The 20,373-nt window shown below is 36.2% G+C and overlaps 1 protein-coding gene across 1 annotated transcript in view; it reads left to right on the top strand.

The window, feature by feature from the left end:
• Nucleotides 1–5,776, top strand: part of LOC117292525 (poly(A)-specific ribonuclease PARN-like) — a 28,669-nt gene extending 22,893 nt beyond the window's left edge. Inside the window, exons 18-19 of the mRNA XM_033774601.1 lie at nt 1,033–1,157; nt 2,334–5,776. Coding sequence (XP_033630492.1) covers nt 1,033–1,157; nt 2,334–2,386 — 178 coding nt within the window. The 3' untranslated portion in view covers nt 2,387–5,776. The remainder of the gene's footprint in view (nt 1–1,032; nt 1,158–2,333) is intronic.
• Nucleotides 5,777–20,373: the final 14,597 nt, after the last annotated feature.

Consider the following 20,373-nt stretch of genomic DNA (forward strand, 5'->3'; position numbering starts at 1 on the left):
GTCTTTGACGATTACTAAAGGTGTCCAATGCCTTTAAATATAATAACTACCCTCTACTTCTTTGTGCACCGTGGGATTATTTCCGGGTTGATCTTGTGTTGAACCTTTCTTTGGCGCCAAAGGTGAAACCACAAAAATGTTTAAAGGTTTTGATTTTAGAAGAGTTCTTGCAACAAGAAATACTATAATATATATATATTTTTTTCTTGCATTGTTGTTTTTAAATGTGTTAATTATTCCATAGATACTCATGTTTTTGTTATTCCTAGAATAAATATTCATTTTATTAATGATTTCATGTTGTTTGTTGATTGTTAAAATGAAAATGTTATTGACCAAGTGTTTTTATTCAATTTACAACTGTTGATGTACATTAATTGAAATGTTTAATTTATATTTGACTTGGTCACCCAAACATTAAAATTTAAAGCCATTGGACACTTTCGGTAAATAGTATTGTCCAAAGGCCATACTTCGTGTATCACAACTTATATATAAAATAAGAAACCTTTTTAAACATGTGTTTAAAATAAATCCGTAGTTCTCGTTATCGAGATTTGATAATTGTTTTAGTTTTTTCCCAAAAAGTAAAGCATTTCATGGAATAATATTTCAAGAGAAGTCTTTCACCATTACCTTCTGTAAACCCTGTAAGTTGTTAGTAAATCTGTGAACTTTTTTTTTTTTTCTGTTCCGCAAGTGTATAATGGCTTTAAAGTTTAATGAAAATTTGTATTAATCCTTTATATATGTAGATGTTGGCCTATACAATAAAACTTACCTGTGAAATTTTCAAATCAAAAGGCTGCCGCATTTTTGGGTTATCGTCGAAAATTCATAGCAAAATGGAAATAGAAATACACAGTATGAAACTGCAGTAACGCTTCTGAAATTCAAATTTTTGGTTTTAAAAACTTATGTATTTTTAAGCAACCACATGAATCAGGCTGCTGTACGTCTAAACATAAGTTTTTGAATGCCAATAATTTTAAGATTGATTACCATTTGTACCTTCCTTTTACCCACCTGCAGCGCTCCAGTGTTTGTTTCACGTAGGAGTGTCTCTCCTGTAGAAGTGTCAAGCACCAGTCCACAGACAGTCAAAGAAGCCGACCAACAGACAATCAAATCTCTAGAAGCTGACAAAGACTCAGCAGGTATGAAATACAGAGCTGCAGTAGCTATAGCTAAGAATAATAAACACCAGTTTTTATAAAGCGCTTTTCACACCCGAACAGTGTCTGAAAGCGCTTTCAACATTATTTCTGCCTGGTCACTGGCCTTTATTCATTCCTTAAACCATCTCAGCTCCCTGGTGAGTATACAGCCTGTGCAACATTAATATGTGCTACTCGGCTAAATCACAAGAAACATCTCTGCCCCCACAGGTACCAATTTACCCCTGGGTGGAGAGAAGCAATTATAGTGAAGTGTCTTGCTCGGGGACACAAGTGTCACAACCGGGATTCGAACCCACACTCTGCTGAATAGAATCAACAAAGCTTGAGTTCGGTGCTCTTATCTGCTCGGCCACGACACCCTTCTATAGTCAATTTGGAAAAGGGAGGCAAAGTGGAATGGGAATATCTTTTGTAGGACCAGGCATAGGGTCAGTGTGGGAGGAGAGGCTCATGGCCGAGCGGATAAGAGCACCGAACTCAAGCTCTGGTGTTCTACTCAGCAGAGTGTGGGTTTGGTTCAAAAAATATTGCTTAACAATTTTTAAGCAGGAATGAGCAGGATACCAGTCACTAATTATACATGTGACATAGTAGTTTGGCTGGTAACCTTGTTCTTGTAAGCAAAATGTTGTCGCGCTTAGCAACTTTCTCTACCTAAACAGCTCTATGAAAGTGGTCACTGGGCCATATATTTCCTTCCTTGAACCATCTCGGCTCCGTTGGGAGTATACAGTCTGTGCTATCAAATAATTTATGTATCACACCCAGCTAAATCATTCACTAGAACCATCCCTTGTATAGTTGGGTCTCAACTTTCAACTAGCCTGCTTTAGTCATCGTTGGAGACTGCGTGATTGAGTCAGGGCACCTTTAGACTAGGAGACGTCAGGATTATGCTAGGGGTTTAGGTTGATAGCTTGGGTTCTTTGATGTCAAAATATAATCGTTTCTTGACTTATTATTGCATCTAAAGGTCATGTTGAGAAAAACTAAGGAAGTCATTAATTTGTGGATTTTGATTAATTTTTTTCAAATTTTTCGACAATTTTCATTTTACACGTATTATGAATATGGATTTACAAACTTATAGCAATGAACCAACCAATTGATTCCTATTTAACAAGAAACTCTCTTTCTCACATATATTTGCAGGAACTGAAATGAAAGATGGAAAGAAGTTATTTGATGAGCCAACAAGTTGGTAGTCTTTTTTAATCACTTCAGAAGGCAACCATTCTGCAAATCAGACTAAAAAACAACCACATGTTCTTCAAGTTCCTTAACATAAAACTACACATACATTGCATCAAAGCCAAATAATAGCAAGGATGTGTCTTGAAAACTGGTTAACAAATTATTTCAGGGAAAACCTACGCAGTCAAGTAGGGACAGAAACCCAATCAACATAGTGCCCCTGGCGGGATTCGAACCAGCGTCCTAGAAGTGGAAGACAATTTCACTGAGATAGTCCTAACTTAGGACTAGTCCTAGGACTCTTCAGGATTTAGGCTAGTCCTTAGTTAGGACGAGTAACCTGTCCTAACTCGAGATAAGACTAGTCTTAACTCTCTTTTGAAATCCACCACTGGTGTCATAGTGAAGTTCTCTGCTCGAAATTAAATGGTGGAGTAGAAGACAGCAACGATTTATAATATAAAAAACCCAGTTATAATTTGGTCCTGGAAATTTGAATGTAGCTTTTTTATGACCACCATCTTTGTCTTCTTAGAAGAAACAACAAATAACTAACGGGTGTCTAAAATACAGGAATGAGACGTTCAGACTTTTTTGTACAGTGTTGGCAAACAATACATGTTGTGTTTTTCTCCAAATACAGATTACATGTTGGTCAGCCCTTCAAAACTGTTCTACTTTAATATTTCCTAGGAACAAATAAATCATGCCTGTAACTAAATCCTAACCAATGGATCATAAAGTTATGATCTAAAATTGAATCAGAATAGTTACACCAATTTATAGTATAACAAAGTGATTAAAACAAAGAACTGCCTCTAGTCACCAGAATGCTCATCAGTCTAGTAGTGGTTGTTGTTGAAGAATGCGGGCCCTTGGGTTCCAATCCCGCCCGAGCAGTGTGCATGTCTGAAGGACTTGGGAAAGCATTAGTGTACAGTGCTTGATGCACACTGTACATAGTGGTGTGTGGTAAAACCAAATTATTGGAAAAGACAATAATTATTGAAAGCTACATGTTTCCTAGAATTTACTAGCAGTAAACACTAGAGAGTGCATAAATTAAGATTTTTGTGAAAGCATTTCGTGTCGTCCCCATGTGTAGAAGTAACAGAGAGATATAGCCAGAGAAGGGGTTGTGGCCTTTAGCATCGGTTTCAGAATCTTGGTTTATGGTTTATGGTTTATTCAAAAACATTCAAAACATTGCTGTTAAAAGAATTTAAGACATTTAAATCACACAAAATAGGATAATCAAACATCCTTCACAAAAAGTGAAAATTTGCCCGTGGTCATCAAAATTAGACTTTAAAATTTTAAATCTTCTCGCGTGACCAATGCAATACCTGTTTCCATTCTTCATCGACTTTTTTAATATATTATCAAACGCTTGACATTTCGAAAAGTTTGAGAAGTAGTTATGACTTGCATAAAAAAGACAGACTTATTCAAAGAAGATTAGGCCTAGGGTCAAAATCGATTTTAAACGGGCTAGAAGAATTTTATGAAAATGGGTTGTGTTAAGTCGGGAAAGTCGCCCACAAAAGGCTTATTTCGGGTGCTGTTACAAAAGTAATGAATGATTGCTTATTTTTTGTAATACTTTTTTTCTCGATGATGTTATTTCTCTGGAGGATTGGTAGTGGTTTGAATTAGCCTATATAATCGAATGGCTCTCTTAGACTCCTAACCTTCCTTACATACCAATCCTGTAATACTGTCCGTAAAGTTCGTAACAAACTAGGACACGTATCCAGGCCTTGTGTATGCATTGACTCAATTCAGTTGACGTCATCAACACTAAAGTCATTCCCGTTGGTCATTATAGGAGTCTTTGTCCAAGATATTTGTCCTACTTTAGTCTGATTTCAAATTTGTTGGTCTTGGAAAAATCTGAAAAATTGTGATTTCATAGCCTGAAATGTCTATTTTAATAGACATTTCAGGCTATGAAATCAAGTCCATATGTATACACGTAGGTCAGTCTTTATACTCGAGAAAATGTTCCCTACTTTTTCTAAGAAACAAATATCATGCCTGTCTATAGTGCACGATATGATGTGTGTTGGTGACTACTAACTTTTTGCCAAAATGTTACCACTGCAGGCCTTGTTCCATACAGTTAAAACGAAACAAAATACTGCTGTATAGTGTATATAATGACTTTCCCGAGACACTGTTTTTAACGGGAATGTGTGAAACACAGAATATTGTTTGACATGTTTTATATTTTGTATTGCCAAATTACCCTGTACAGTCTAAAAGGGGGTAAAGTATACACAGATGAGCGCCATTTAACGTAGATTTATGTTATAAACAAGTTCAGTATTTCGGTGTTCGTTTAAACCAGCGAAGTAACGTTATCGTGTCTCGATATAATCGATATGTTATTGATACGATAGTGCTTACGTCAAGAATTATTAACCCGTCAGTTAACACTGTCATCATTTGAGCCGGCCTAAAGGGTTGGAAAATGTGGCTTACGGCGAGATTAAATCACAAATCTGAATTGCGTACAAATTACCTTAATGCATTCATGGACTTTTTGGGGAGAGCAAAACTATCTGATGCATTGACGTCATCAGGCGCCATATTGGATTTAAACCAACAATGGAACTTATTGGACGCGTATTGACTTGTACGCGCAGTGCAAATGATTGGTCAATGAGCATCCTTCTTTTATTTATTATTTGTTATTCATTTGTTTTACCTTGTTTGGACAATACAATAATTCACTGTTTCTCTTGAAGCATCATAACCGATTGTGTCAAAAGTTTTACAGATTTGTTATTTTAGGTATATGTTGGGATACAAGTGGGAACACTGGTCTTTAACAAATACCAAGGGTGTCCAAGGCCTCATACAAATTGGTGGTCACTTTGTGTGAAAACATTGGATAACGGTTTTCTTTTTGTGGTTATTCATATTTTGCATGTCCAATTAAGGAAACGTGTTCCGCGCACGTGGTTGTACTTCAGTTGGAAATATTCATCGGGAGAATTGATGCTTTTATCACGTTTACAAAAAGGTATAAATAGCTTAAACATCGAGATTAAAATTGTTTCATCAGATTAGTTTTTCTTATCCGAAAGAATCATACATGCCTTCAGTTGCGAAAGTGGCATCTATTAAATAGAGAACCAGTGATGATCAACTGCTTGTTATATACAGAGAATCTACAATAAAAGTGGAACAATTTGACTTTTACTATACCAGAGGTATAGGTTTAAAACTTGAGTGGAAATTGCTTAAAAGCTGGGCCCAATTTAATAGAGTTGCTTAAGCACAACATTTTACTTAAGCAAAAAAATTCCTTGCTTGGTAAAATCAGACTACCGGCCAAGACTCAACTGAATTGTTATGCTAAGCAAACAACAGCTAAATACCAGTCACAAGTAATGTATATGGCATGAAATTTGTGCCAGTAACCTGTGTAAAATAAGCGAGATATTTTGTCTAAGCAGCTCTATGAAATTGGCCCCAGTTCTCTTTTAAGTTAACAATAAACCATTAAAACCGGTGTTTGTGCACATATTGCTTGAGCACTGAAACCCGGTACTTATTAGTAAAGGTATAGGTTTCAAACTTGAGTGGAAATTGTTTAACAGTTCTCTTTAAAGTTAATAACGAGACATTAAAAAGAGGTGTTAGTGCACATTGCATGAACACCTAAATGTATGAATCCTGTACTAAGTCTCCAAACCTGTCTGATTTATAAAAAATAAAATAAAATAAAAACAATTGCTTGTAAATTTGCAAATTTGATCTCTCGGTACATGTATGTTGCTACCATGGCAGCTCCTTTTGTAATTTTGTAGATTTGTTTGGTGAGGTTTCCGCAAATCTCTTTGCAGCAGTGTTTGTTCTGAACAGGACCGATGGGTTGGCATTTTCTCATGTAGATTTGTGTTAGGGCAAGTTTGGGATTTCACAGGGCATTACGTGACAGTTCAGACCCATCGTAATGAGCCCGATAAAATCCCAACTCCACTAACATACCAGGACAATCGACAGCTAGTCGAGCAGGTTGATTGACGGCTAGATACCTGTTTTAGAACCTTAGGAACAAGAAAATACATGTTGGCAACATTTAAAGTGTGTCAGATGGCGGTCATCTTGGTTTAAAATGACCGGCATTTAAGTTGCATTTTTACTACAACTTTGGCTGTTAATGTTGTAACCCTGAAATCTGTGGCTAAAATTACGTTTACTATAATAAATTAACAAGTAAAGGGTACAACCGAAGTGTTACAGATGGCGGCCGTCTTGAATTTCAAAATATATTCATTTTATTATGTGCAAGTTTCCAAAAAATAAGTTCTGATGCGCAATACAATAGTACTAGCCTTTATACAAGTTTGGATGCGAGAGTGGTGTTATTTCTTCCTATTCTGCTGTGAAATTGACCGAATGTATGTTATGTTAACAATTTAAATACTCGGTATCAATGATTGATAACATAACTGCAAGATGTCATTTTGGGCCAACCTGGCACCCAGCCGATGGAATCGATCCCTTAATTGACCGTATGCCTTCTTGTTTATGTCTTAATGCTATGCAGAGATGTCTCTCATACTCGTGGAAAAGTCAATTTCACATAACAAACACATACAGCCTGTCAGCACTGAAGGGTGATCTTCGATCCCTGTTCCAAAATATGTGGGGTATAGTTCACTGGACTATAACCCCTAGGATATCGAACTCATGAGCAATGCAGTTAATTAAAGACGTCGTCTCACAACTATCATTAAAGACAATCCTTAAAGGAACACGTTGCCTTGGATCGGACGAGCTTTTCTATAAAAAAGCGTTTGTAACCGTTTGTTATAAAATGCATATTATGGTTAGAAAGATGTTTTAAAAGTAGAATACAATGATCCACACAAATTTGCCTCGAAATTGCGTGGTTTTCCTTTTACTTTGCGAACTAACACGGTCGGCCATCTTTGGGAGTAAAACATATATTTATTTTTTACAGAAATTATGTCTTAGGCACCCCTCCCTGTTGGCCCTTTCCACATTGGTGGTGACGATATACTCTGTACCAGGGTCTGGGATTGTGCTGGCCAGTATGATTCCATTATGTAATTCAACATACTGGCACAGAACAACCCTCGACCCGAGCCAGACTCAAATAATGTGCTCATTAGGCCGAAATATGGCGCCCTCCATGACGTTGGATATAACCACGTGCTTGTTCCTCGTGCATTGTCCTTCTGTAACTATAGCGGGGAAAAAACATTAAGTTGTAGATTAAAAATACAAATTTTTGTTTAACCATTTAGCCACTGGACCGCCCAGCCGCCTATCAATATACTGTATGTGGTAGGAGGAAACCTTGCTAGCTTGTGTTTGTAGAAAAAAAGGAACATCAAAAGAATCCTCGATAGTCATTATTAAGCTAATGAAGCTAATGATGGTGAAATAATTTAGCTCTTACCCCAACAAGACGCTCATTAGTAAACACAAAGGAAACTGTATTTATTCATCATTCATGATAATATTGTCGAAAACTCACGCCTTCGCATTTAATCAGTATGATAAAAGCCTTGAAAAGCTATTGTGTCCATTTTATCCTTACAAACAAATAATATTCGCCATAAAAATTACCATAGCCGTTTAACGAGAGACATTTATTGTTCTCATGCGAACTTGTGCTTTTATACAAATATCAAGGTTCAAATTGTGCATACAAATTAAGCTGTGGCTATCTTTTAAAATTTGAACTACGATTCCAGTAATTAACTGCAAGAATCTTGAAGTATTAGTTTTCAGCAAACTCGGGCGGTGCAGGGACTAGAGGGTTAAAGGCACTGGAAACTTTTGGTAATTACTCAAAATAAGTGTTAGCATAAAACTTATGCTGCAAAAACTTGGCCCGTGTTAAATTGATTCTCCCTGGTATATTTAGGCCTATTTTTGACGACACCAACATGGTCCCCATGGTGTTACCGCAAACCAAATAAATATCATTACTATATCGTTGTTGAAATTAACACCCTCTCGGTGCTGTCACATAATTTATAGGCACTAGTTACACAAATAATCACGTTAACACCCCAGTTTTTGCAGTGAGCAATGGAGAGTTGTAAATAATTATTTTAAATCATTGTGAGAAACGGCTCCCTCTCAAGTAACGTAGTTTTTGAGAAAGTGGTAATTTCTCACTGAAGCCTTGAAGCCTTTTACATGCATCTGAAGGCCTATAAAGTTGTGCAACAAGGACGTGTTTTCTTTATTTTCTCTTGCAACTTCGATTTGAGTCCGAGGCTGGAAGGGCTAAATAGAATATTTGTTGTGTCAAAAGTGTTAATTATATCTGATCCTTTCACATAAAACCACAATTGAAACAATCGCTTTAATCGCCACAGCCAATACTTTAAACATACACAAAATCATTTCTATCGTCGGGAAAAACCAAGCATAGCCCATGTTTAAACACCACACACTGCTTGAAGGTGGTATCCGCTATCCGTTAACATCCGGTGTAACATCGTGTACCAGGGCGTACCGGGGGAACACGATCACTTTCCTCTCTGCATAAGTAGCTATAAAATGGTATTGGATTTCAAAAGCATGAATAATGGATAAATGTTAATAGAAAAAATGTAATAATCCCAAGTATTTGTGACCAATTTGTCACTCAATGCAGGAAGCTGTTGTTTTTTTCGTGATGGGCGTCAAAGCGCAAAAGATATCTTCCTTTTGTAGTCCTACCTTTCTAGACTGGGATAACATTATACGTAGTAAAAAAATCTAAAGTAATTTTTTTGATCATGATTTAAAACAATTACCGAGAAAATAACCCATTGGCCAAAATCACAAAGGCTTGAGACAAAAGTGTTAGCTTGCAACTGTTTGAGTCCACCTTTTGTAGGATGTAAGTTCATGACATGTGCGTTTCGCGCTTGTAACCCTTTTTTGCAAATTCGAGCATCACGTACATTCTTCTTCAGTTTTCATTTTTCATATGGTGTTTTAAAATCGACTAAACTTACAAATAAGCTATAATTTTTTTGTCAACGAAAAAGCCGCCTCAAAACGAAAACAAAAGGTGTTATTGACTCTACAATTAATAATAAACATTTTCCAAGAACAAATTGCATCTGAGATATTTGCGCATGCCCGCTCCGGTCTTGACAAATCACGATCGGCTTATCACAGTACATGACGCCACATTCGTTCCAACACGACGTGTACAGCGAAACTGAAAGTGACGTAATCCCAAAGCCACGTTCACTTGGAACAACGCAATGGTATGTTTCCCTCCATTATTTCATTGTATTTGTTCATGGGTCTGATTAAGACATTCTGATTGTACGGTATAAAGTTCAGGCCACAAAGGTTAAAGTCACTGGACACTCTTGGTAATTACTCAAAGTAATTGTTAGTGTATACACGTACTTGGCAACAAGCAATGAGAGCTATTAGTATCAAACGTTGGGAGAAACAGCTCCCTCTGAAGTAATGTAGTTTTTGAGAAGAGGTAATTTCTCACTCAAATAACAAAAGACTTCAGCTGAAGCCTGAAGAATTCTCTTGTTACTTCAAATGCCTTTAACAAGACTTCACACGTTGGTATTATCTTTTCTTTATGACTTAAATCAGACATTTGGTGATTGGTAGTAGCATGGAGGAATAAATTAGGTAGTAGGGGTATGATGGTACTCTTTTCCATTGTGTATTCCTTTTTGTGTGTGTTGAGCCTCCGAATATAGAGTATGTGGGGGGGGGGGTAGCTTCTGTGCAACAAAGAGGAAATGGTGGTTTCACCCATATACACCGATGTGTGTTAGCACCGCATACTTGGCAGTTAGCACAGTATTACTTGGCACTGTTATGTGGAGAAAAAAACCCAGGTCTATCTCGGGTGGGATTTGAACCCACGACGTAACTCCACAGCAGTGTCATACCAACTAGGCCACTAATGTGAAATGCAACTAATTTAATCTTACCTTATTCTCCGTGTGTTTATTAAGTAACACAGTGGTGCAAAACAATATTCCAAAAAAAACCACACCGCGTTGTTCAAAAGCTAGCCCTCCTAGCTTATAGAAGTCCATTAGTCTAATGCCAATACATCAGGAACAGTCCCATTTTCGGTTCTCAAAACAGTTGATAATATTTGTACATACTAGAGTCCCACTGATCGATACAGTGCAGGAACTGAAGATGAACTCGCAACCTCAACACTCAATTTACCACAGTCAATCGTGACAACGAACGAGCCATTCGGTATGTTAATTGTTCACCCCAATTGTACAATGTTCAACATTAACGCGGAAAGTCCCCAATTCTTGTTGGCCACTGGCCAGTTCCCAAAATATAACCTTTCCGCGAAATGTTATATGTCTCATTACATGACGGGAAATAACCGGGATTTGTTGATTGGTTCTCGTTCCCGCCCGCGCCATGCCTGGTATCATGGATTGATAATATGCATGGGTGCAGTAGCTGTGCAGTTTAAAGGCAGTGTACACTATTGGTATAGCTCAAAACATTTATCATCATAAAACCTTTCTTGATTACAAGTAATGGGGAGAGGTTGATGGTATAAAACATTGTGATAAACAGCTCCCTCTGAAGTGCCATAGTTTTGGAGAAAGAAGTAATTTTCCACGAATTTGATTTCGAGACCTCAAGTTTAGAATTTGCGGTCTCGAAATCAAGCATCAGAAAGCACACAATTTCATGTGACAAGGGTGTTTTTTTTCTTTCATTAATATGTCGCAAATTGGACGACCGATTGAGCTAAATTTTCACAGGTTTGTTATTTTATGCACATGTTGAGATACACAAACTGTGAAGACTAGTCTTTGACAATTACCAATAGTGTCCACTGTCTTTAAAGAGTCTGTAATACGTTTGGTCATCGCTCTAAAAACTTGGGCATATTCGGTAAAAAACACAGCTGCAGCTGTGGATATAGATTGCATTTTGATAAACACTTCACTTTAACGGCTATGGAAAAAGATACCACTTTTTACACCCCCTACACAAGGAGCCTGTTACCGCTGTAACCTTCTGAAATTGTGTATTCCTGGGTGGATTATTCTCCCTGCGTGGACACCCACTCCGGAGTTAGAAGCCTACAGCAGCTTCCGATAGTATATAGCTTGTTGAGAAACGTTTCACTTCAAAGTTATGTGACGGTGGCAAAATATATCATATCTTTGTCAGTTGACCCATTGTTGGTCATTTTGACACCGATTCCTGGTTATACTGACTCAGTACTGGGTCAAGCCCCACGGGGGACCTCGAATAAGTCAATGCTGACTTGGGAGTTTTTAGCATGTACAAATATATTTACATGTAACCTGGTTTTATCGCAAACTTAATACTTGAATCATATTGTACACGTTCATTAACGACTTTTCGATTGTGATTAATAGAAATAGTCAATGGGCAATGGTGATTCGGATGATTATCTCGGATTGAAATATTTTTGTGTAAGATTGATAGGCCTACACGTATGATACTGTGACAGAACTTTTATAAGCAGGTGTAAAATCAATTCTTCTCCATCTTTTTAGTAAATGGGGTCACATGTAAAATTAAGCGGCGGGAAAAAATAATACAGAAAGGAGTATGCTCTTTTATCAAAACTCATTGTTAAAGGCACTATTGGTAATTACTCAAAACTATTGTAAGCATTAAAACTTACTTGGTATAACAAGCAATGGAGAGCTGTTGAAAAACATTTTAAGAAATGGCTCCTTCTAAAGTAACGTAGTTTCTGTGGAGTTGATTCTCACTCAAATATTTAAAGACTTAAGCTGAAGCCATTTCTCGGGAATCTGCGCGAACTTGTGCCACAAGGGTGGTCTTTTTCTTGTTCATTATTTCGTTTGCAACTTCGACTACCAACTGGGTTAAAATGACCACAGGTATGTTATTTTATACATATGTTGGGATACACCAAGTGAGAATACTGGTCCTTGACAATTACCAATAGTGTCCAGTGCCTTTAAATGTTGACGTCTTTTGGACCTATGTTCTTGGATGAACCGTCTTAGAAGATTCTGCTTAAGGGACTCCATGTTGCGTACAAACATTTCTGCTTAAGGGACTCCATGTTGCGTACAAACATTTCTTAGGAAGAGTCCAAAGATAGATTTGTTTTTTCCTGTTTCTCTTAGTTGGTTAGAAACTGAAAATACAGTTTTCTTAAAAAGCCGGAATGATCAGTTTACCTTAATAACCCTTCCCAGGGACGAAAAACCCTTTAAGGCAGTGGACACTATTGGTAATTACTCAAAATAACCGTTAGTGTCAAAGCTTGGTAACGAGCAATGGAGAGCTGAATAGTGTAACACATTGTGAGAAACAGATCCCTCTAAAGTAGTTTTTGAGAAAGAGGTAATTTCTCACTCAATTAATAAACAAAACTTCAGCTGAAGCCTTTGTGCACAAAATTGTGCAATAAGGATTTTGTTTTCATTTTTCTCTTACGAATTTGATGTCTAGTTGAGCCAAAATTTTCACAGGTTTGGAATACACCAATTCAGAATAATGGTCTTTGACAATAAACAAACGTGTCAGCATAGTACCTGTAAACACTGCTTTTAGTGTTTTTTTTTAGCAGTTTCTGGTATTGTTTGCGCCGTATGGTTTGACCAAATAACTTTCCCAAGATTGATTGTGTCTATTTTTGATCCTTAAAATGAATAGGCCAAAAGAAATATTTTAATTCTTAGATACGCAGCAGGCACTGAACATCTACGTATTGTGACACTTGGTGGTGTCTTAAAGAGGTGGTCATGACACAACTTTTCTTCGCACAGAATATAGATTGCTCAGTGCAAACAAGTCTAAACCATTATACCGTGTTGGATATTGTGTGACCGGTACTTTGTTAAAACAAAGTGTCACACACAATAAAATACAATTGTTTAGCAGGCAAAACACATAAGCAACAACAATCAATTTTACTACTAATAACAAAATCAACAAAACCCTAAAATATGAATTACAAATATTGTAAGTGTTCTTCAGGGTAAGGCCAAGGTAAAAAAAACGTTATCAAAGTGATGTGCCCTCCCAGATGACCCTGCCAACAAATGGCATCATGTAAATGTATACAACATGTAGAAAATTAAACAATGAGTATACACAAAATAATTCAGATGAAAAATTTTTATGGCACATCACACTACATTAAATTAAAAAAGCATGAAACACCGAACTGACACAATAATATTTAGTGCAAGCCAAGATACTGACAGTTGCCCCAAACCGAACTCTACATTTTTATCGTTGGCAGGGGTCTGGTTTTACACATCTTTTGATTACAGTTTTTATACTTTTGTTTTAACCTTGACAGCCCCTGTACAATGTGTAACTATTGTGTATGTCTGAAGATTTAAAATAAATAAATAATAAATCCAACACTGACAATAATTTTTGTTTTTAAATACAAATGTTGTTAATCTTACTCTGTCAAGGAGTAAAAACAAAAGACAAACAGCAATTATTACTTCCTCTATAGTGCACAAAGAATTGAATTTATTTCAATTTCTTTTTTTTTTTGGGGGGGGGCAGACACGAAAAAGTAATCAGTGAAAAGCAGCTGTATGAAATTGAGTATACTTGTGGTTACTCATACCGGTTTGTGAAATTCGAAACACACTCTTTGTTTTGCGATTATAATTGGGTCATTATCCTGACCAAATCCAGTGTAGAGGGATTATACAATATTGGTTTTGGTTGAAGTAAATTGATTCCAGCCAAAGTGTGATGAACCGATGTTATCAATTTTTTTTTAAATAATTCTTAAAAGAAAAACAATAACTAAACTAGGTGATGATCAGTGTGCACAACACTGGTATGAGTGCACACATTTTTACATAAACTATATGGTCATAATGGAAAATTTCTTGAAATAGTTCTAGCCTGAACTTCTCAGTTTTTGAGAAATTATAAAAACAGTTAATTTTGAAATTTTTTTAGAAATTATCAAAACAGTTAGTTTTGATTTTGCGATACAAAACTTGATGTTTTAAAATATATTACTAAACAAAAATTAGGCATAATAGATTTTTAAATTAATTCTTTCCCTTGACTCCAATCAGCGATTGGTCCTATATTTTTTACATGTTTGTTATTTCATCATTTGGTAACACAGGTTACACAAAGTGCAAACATTGTTCTTAGACATTTGTGATGGTTCCCCTACAAAAGTTGTACATTTCGATTCACATGATTATGCCGCGTGTCCCTGTCTGAATGTTGTATCTCATTCCCTTCCAATAAAACACTTTTTATTTTTTTTATTTTTAAGCGATTCGTTATATCCCAGAAACTCTGTTTTTTTTCTGAAAACTAGTTCTCAATCAAATCAAACTGTGACAAATTAATTTTTGTGATATAAGAGAAAACAACAAAAACATGTTCCATCGAGGATTTGTACTTCACGTCCATTTACTGGGTTTATATGTTTTATTTTGACTGATCAATATCAACATTCCCTTGATGTTAAGTAATGGGGTAACTGCTGATACATTTTAACCATAATGCTCGTGTTCGATAAGGGGACAGTGCTACCGTAAGACCTACACAGGATCCAGCTTGATTTACCGACATTCCTAAATGCATGCACTTTCCATGAAATAACTACTGCAGCCACCACAATAATAATGTTTCATTCCAAATAGACATAGCCATCATGATTCCTTTTCATCGGTAAATGTTTTCGTTCCATTGGTTTGACACAAAAGACACATTTAAAAATATCGCATCGTAAACCATTTATTTTTATGCATGCACGAGGACAATGTGAAATGAGACCTGCAATGCATGCGTGCTGCCACAGCCTACCGGGAAATGTGTCCAAAATACCCGGTACTAGTCTTGTCGAACCACGGATGGTGTTTAGACGCACCGTGGTGTTGGCGGTTTGCTCGTGCAACCCCGTCTTTGTAAAGATGTCTCTAAACCAGGTTTTGGCTTATCATTTTCGCGGTTTACCAGATTTCTTCTTTCCACTTTTGAGGAAAAATTATGGAAACAGACCGTTGCTCATAGACCAAACGTTTCCTCCCCAGTTTTCGTCAAAAGAAAACGATGATTGAAGAAACATGAGCTGATTTTATGTATCGATACAAGTCATGCAGCCAACCCTGATCATTAATGAACAACCTGCTTATCATCAGCCTATATTTTTAGCATTAAATGAACCAACTTACCAATATTTCCTGATGTGGGCTAAGTATTACCGTATTCATACAAAGAGAGATATGTCCATATATCCGAGGGTGATAAGACTTTAAGAGGAAAGTTCTCTTCACTAGAAGTTAGCGGATGCTTGAATCCACACCATGTGCTCAAACATGAGGAAGGACAGCGCACATGGAAAAAATATGACCACGTGATCGTGTGATCATCCGGGCGTGCGCAGACCAAACGTCTAGGCCCAAAATAAATCAACCTCCAGGCAAGGGAGCGCAAGTTACTCTCACTGAAACCGTAACACTGTATACTAGATTAGATCAAGTAAATTACTTTATATACATAAATGTGAAGTTACAAGTGCTTTAATAAGAACACCTTATATAAAATACTAAACACTTTGCGATTTCATCCAATTTATAACGTCGAGGGAAAAAATTATTTGTTAATACAACGTGAAATCACAATTCCACAAGAGATTCACAAAAAGCAAAAAGGACGGACACAAATCTGTGTGTGATTGGAAGCTAAACAATGGTTACCAATATTGTGAGAACTAATGTTCAAATTAAAAATAAATCCGATTGTGGTTAAAATTGTGTTTAAACTTTACCATCGATTATATACAGTGCTTCGGGCGTCTTTGCTGAGCAGAGTATTAAACTTGAAACAAAAGGAATAGTATTGTGTCTGTCACATGTACTCATTTGTCTAAACAAATTATATTTAAAACAAATTATAACTCTCAGGTATGGCCTTTATCAAAGGACACAAATTTCAATCAGATCAGACAAAATAACATGATTGAAGAGCGATCCCCTGAGCTTTTGGTGAGTGAAATGAACGCGACGGGTACGAGGTGTCCGGTATCTGGGACCGTACCGGAACTGCATGCTGGTCGGGGATAACGCACCGTTGCGCCCCATGAACCGGAGACTTCCAGGTGGCTTTTTTGTCAAGGCACCTCGTAAATCAAGTATATTGATATCAACAATTTACGATCGGCGTAGCTTATGGCCTGGATTTGGGGGTATTTTTTAGTATTTACTATTTTGTTAAAAAACAAATTGTGAAAATATAGCTGGTAAAAATTTTGTTCTACAAAGGTAGTGTTGGACACTATTGGTAATTACTCAAAATAATTATTGGCATAAAACCTTTCTTCGTGACGAGTAATGGGGAGAGGTTGATGGTATAAAACTTTGTGGGAAACAGCTCCCTCTGAAGTGACGTAGTTTTCGAGAAAGAAGTACTTTTCCACGAATTTGATTTCGAGACCTCAGTTTTAGAACTTAAGGTCTCGAAATCAACCATCTAAACGCACACAACTTCGTGTGACAATGGTTATTTTTCTTTCATTATTATCTCGCCACTTCGATGACCGATTGAGCTCAAATTTTCACAGGTATGTTATTTCATGCATATGATCAGATACAGCAACTGTGAAGGCTAGTCTTTGACAATTACCAATAGTGTCCACTGTCTTTAAAAATAAAGCTTAGGCCTACTGATTTTGAAGTTCATACTATATAAAGAACCATATTTGCTGTGAAATAATTCTCTCTAAAATGGAGTTATTGTCGAAAATTTTTGTATCTAAAATCAACAAGCAGCAACAGCTGATTTATGGCTGTTACAGCCACAATTGTTAAAATAAAACTCGTAACATTTATGTTGCTTTAAAGGTAAAATATACAGAATAGGTAAGGAAATATTTTTTTCCCAATTTTAGTCTGAAAGCTTACTGATTTTGAAGTTCATACTACGAACCACTTTTGCTGTGAAACATTTCTCTCTAAAATGGAGTCATTGTCGAGAAAATTTGTATCTAAAATCCTAACAACAACAAATAGCAACAACTGAATTTTGGCTGTTACAACCAAATTCAGGACAAATTTGTGCATGGTTTTTCACTAATTTCTCCTGGCTTAATTATATATACATTAAACAGATTGAACCCCAATTTGTACGGGTTTGTTAGATTCAAGTTTAGGGTTTGTAAGCTCTCAATTCCATTAAGCCGCTAATTTATTTCTATTTATGCAATAACCATTAATTTAAAAGCCTGACAGCAACTGCATGTACAGAGTTTAGACCATTGCTGTTGAATTTAGTAATAGCTATAAGTAAACCATAATCAATTGCAACCGATGCAAGTAAATTCTATGTTAAAAAACACCAGTCTGGCTGTATCAATGAGTAAAACATACAAAGGGCTTTCTGCAAAATGCTTTAATGATTCCATGTCGAGGAAATATATATATATATTTTTTTGCAAACCCGCAGTCATTTTGAGTTTTTAACCCAAGACCCGCTATACACAGTAGTGATATCAGTATAGTTTGAAACTTTGCATGGTAGAAGTATAACTAGGACAGGTTTGCGGTAACACATGTGAATTTTTGTGTTGGGGTAGTGGTGGCTCTGAAAAGAACCGGACGTTACTTAACCACCGTTTCTGTTCAGAATCAACACTACTCAAAAGAAATGTTCACAGAGTGTTACCGCAAACCTCTCTTTACAGTAATGCTATCAATGTAGACCAGGATTATTATTTGAATGAATTTTATCATAAACAGTCTCTTCAAAATAATGCTACTTTTACTATAAGTGCATGGTTTCATTTCGAATTGAAACCTCAGCTAAAAGAAGAAAACAAATCATAAGAAGCCCGCTCATCAACGTTCTGCTTGTATCATCAACTTGATATAAATTGGATTTTAAAAATTACAAAATGATCTCTATTATATTTGTGCATCTTTGTAATCTTAGAGCCGTTTCATTTGGAAATGAAACATCAGCTAAAAAGTGACAAATAAGTAATAAAAAGCCCACCCATCAAATATGTCTGCCTATAGAACATCAACTTGATACAAATTAGATTTTCTTTGGTACAAATAATGATCTCCATTACAAGGACACGTATAATAATTATTGTTAATGGTGCCACGTTAAATTTGTTTTTATCTTTGAGCTATTTAGTTTTGAAATTTATCCTCAGCTCAAAGAAGGAAAATAAATGATGGAAAACCCACTCATCAATTATGTCTGCTGATATAACCAACTTGATTTACATTAGATTGTCAATAGTAAAAAACAATGATCTCCATTGCAGGGATACACGTATCATAATTTATTCAATTAGTACCATGTCGCCACGAAACCATTTTTGTGTATGTACTCTTTTGAAAATAATTGGTTTTTAAGGGATTTTCAACTGACGTCGTTATGACGACAAAGGGACGTCAGATGATGAGTAAAACCAATTAGCTTATAAAATGCACCGGACATTATTGGTAATTACTCAAAACAATTGTTAAAGCCATTGGACCCTTTCGGTAAACAGTGTTGTCCAAGGCCCACACTTTGTGTACCACAACTTCTATATCAAATAACAAACCTGTGAAAATTTAGGCTCAATCGGTCATCGGAGTCGGGAGAAAACAACGGAAAAACCCACCCTTGTTTCCGCGCGTTTCGCCGTGTCATGACATGTGTTTAAAATAAAACCGTAATTCTCGTTAACGAGAATTTATATTGTTTTGCTGTTTTCTCAAAAAGTAAAGCATTTCATGGAATAATATTTCAAGAGAAGTCTTTCACCATTGCCTTCTGTAAACCCTGTAAGTTATTTGTAAATCTGTGAACTTTTTTTTTCTGAACCGAAAGGGTCCAATGCTTTAAAGGAACATTGCAGAATTGGGTTTGCTAACAAAACAGTTGCTGGCAGTGTAAGCACTTTATGTAATCCACCATATACATAAACTGACAAACCTGTAGAAGTTTGAGATCGATCGGCCATCTGAGTCACGAGGGAATAGTGAAAACCGATTACAAATTTTGAATTGCATCGATGCCAAAATAAATATGACATTTCAGACAGAAATATTTCAAGGGATGTTTTCTACTATCATCATCATTAGACCGTGTAAGTTTTATGTAAATCTGTGATCTTCACGATTTTTGTTTCTTACCAAGTCTGTAACGTTCCTTTAAGCGTTTTAACAAATACTTGGTACCGAGCAATGGAGAGCTGTCAATAAACTTTGTGAGAAACGGATCCCTCTGAATTAACTTAGTTTTTTGAGAAAGAAGTATAATTTCTCATTCAAATAAAAATACTTCAGGCCTGAATCCTTTGATTAAGCATCTGAAAAATCGCACTTGTTGCACATAATGCGATGTTTCTTTCATTATCATGTTGCAACTTCGATGACCAATTGAGTCTAAATTAGGATGGTGTGTTTATTTAAAAGAAAGAACGAACTCAATCTACTCATCATCAAAAATCCAATGATCTGGTAACATTGTTAACTTATGCAAATAAATAGTTAATGGCCTGCCATTTCGACTAGCAGAGTCTTTTGCGAAGGCTAAACGACAGAACAGCAAACATGAACAGAACATGTTTTGTAAGTCATTGGTGCACCATTCCCATACAGATAAAGAAAGAATAATTTGTGGGAGTAATAATTTTGTTCAGTATAGCTTCGTAAATACTAAAAACAAGTTAATGTTCATAACAACTTGGTAGGAAGCACTTCAGTTGTTGGTCAAGATTAAACTAATATCTCCTACGAAGGAGTCAGTATTTCAGTTGTTGGTCAAGATTAAACTAATATCTCCTACGAAGGAGTCAGTATTTCAGTTGTTGGTCAAGATTAAACTAATATCTCCTACGAAGGAGTCAGTATTTCAGTTGTTGGTCAAGATTAAACTAATATCTCCTACGAAGGAGTCAGTATTTCAGTTGTTGGTCAAGATTAAACTAATATCTCCTACGAAGGAGTCAGTATTTCAGTTGTTGGTCAAGATTAAACTAATATCTCCT

This window comes from Asterias rubens, chromosome 7 (genome assembly GCF_902459465.1).
Source record: "Asterias rubens chromosome 7, eAstRub1.3, whole genome shotgun sequence".
NCBI classification, from domain to species: Eukaryota; Metazoa; Echinodermata; class Asteroidea; order Forcipulatida; family Asteriidae; genus Asterias; species Asterias rubens.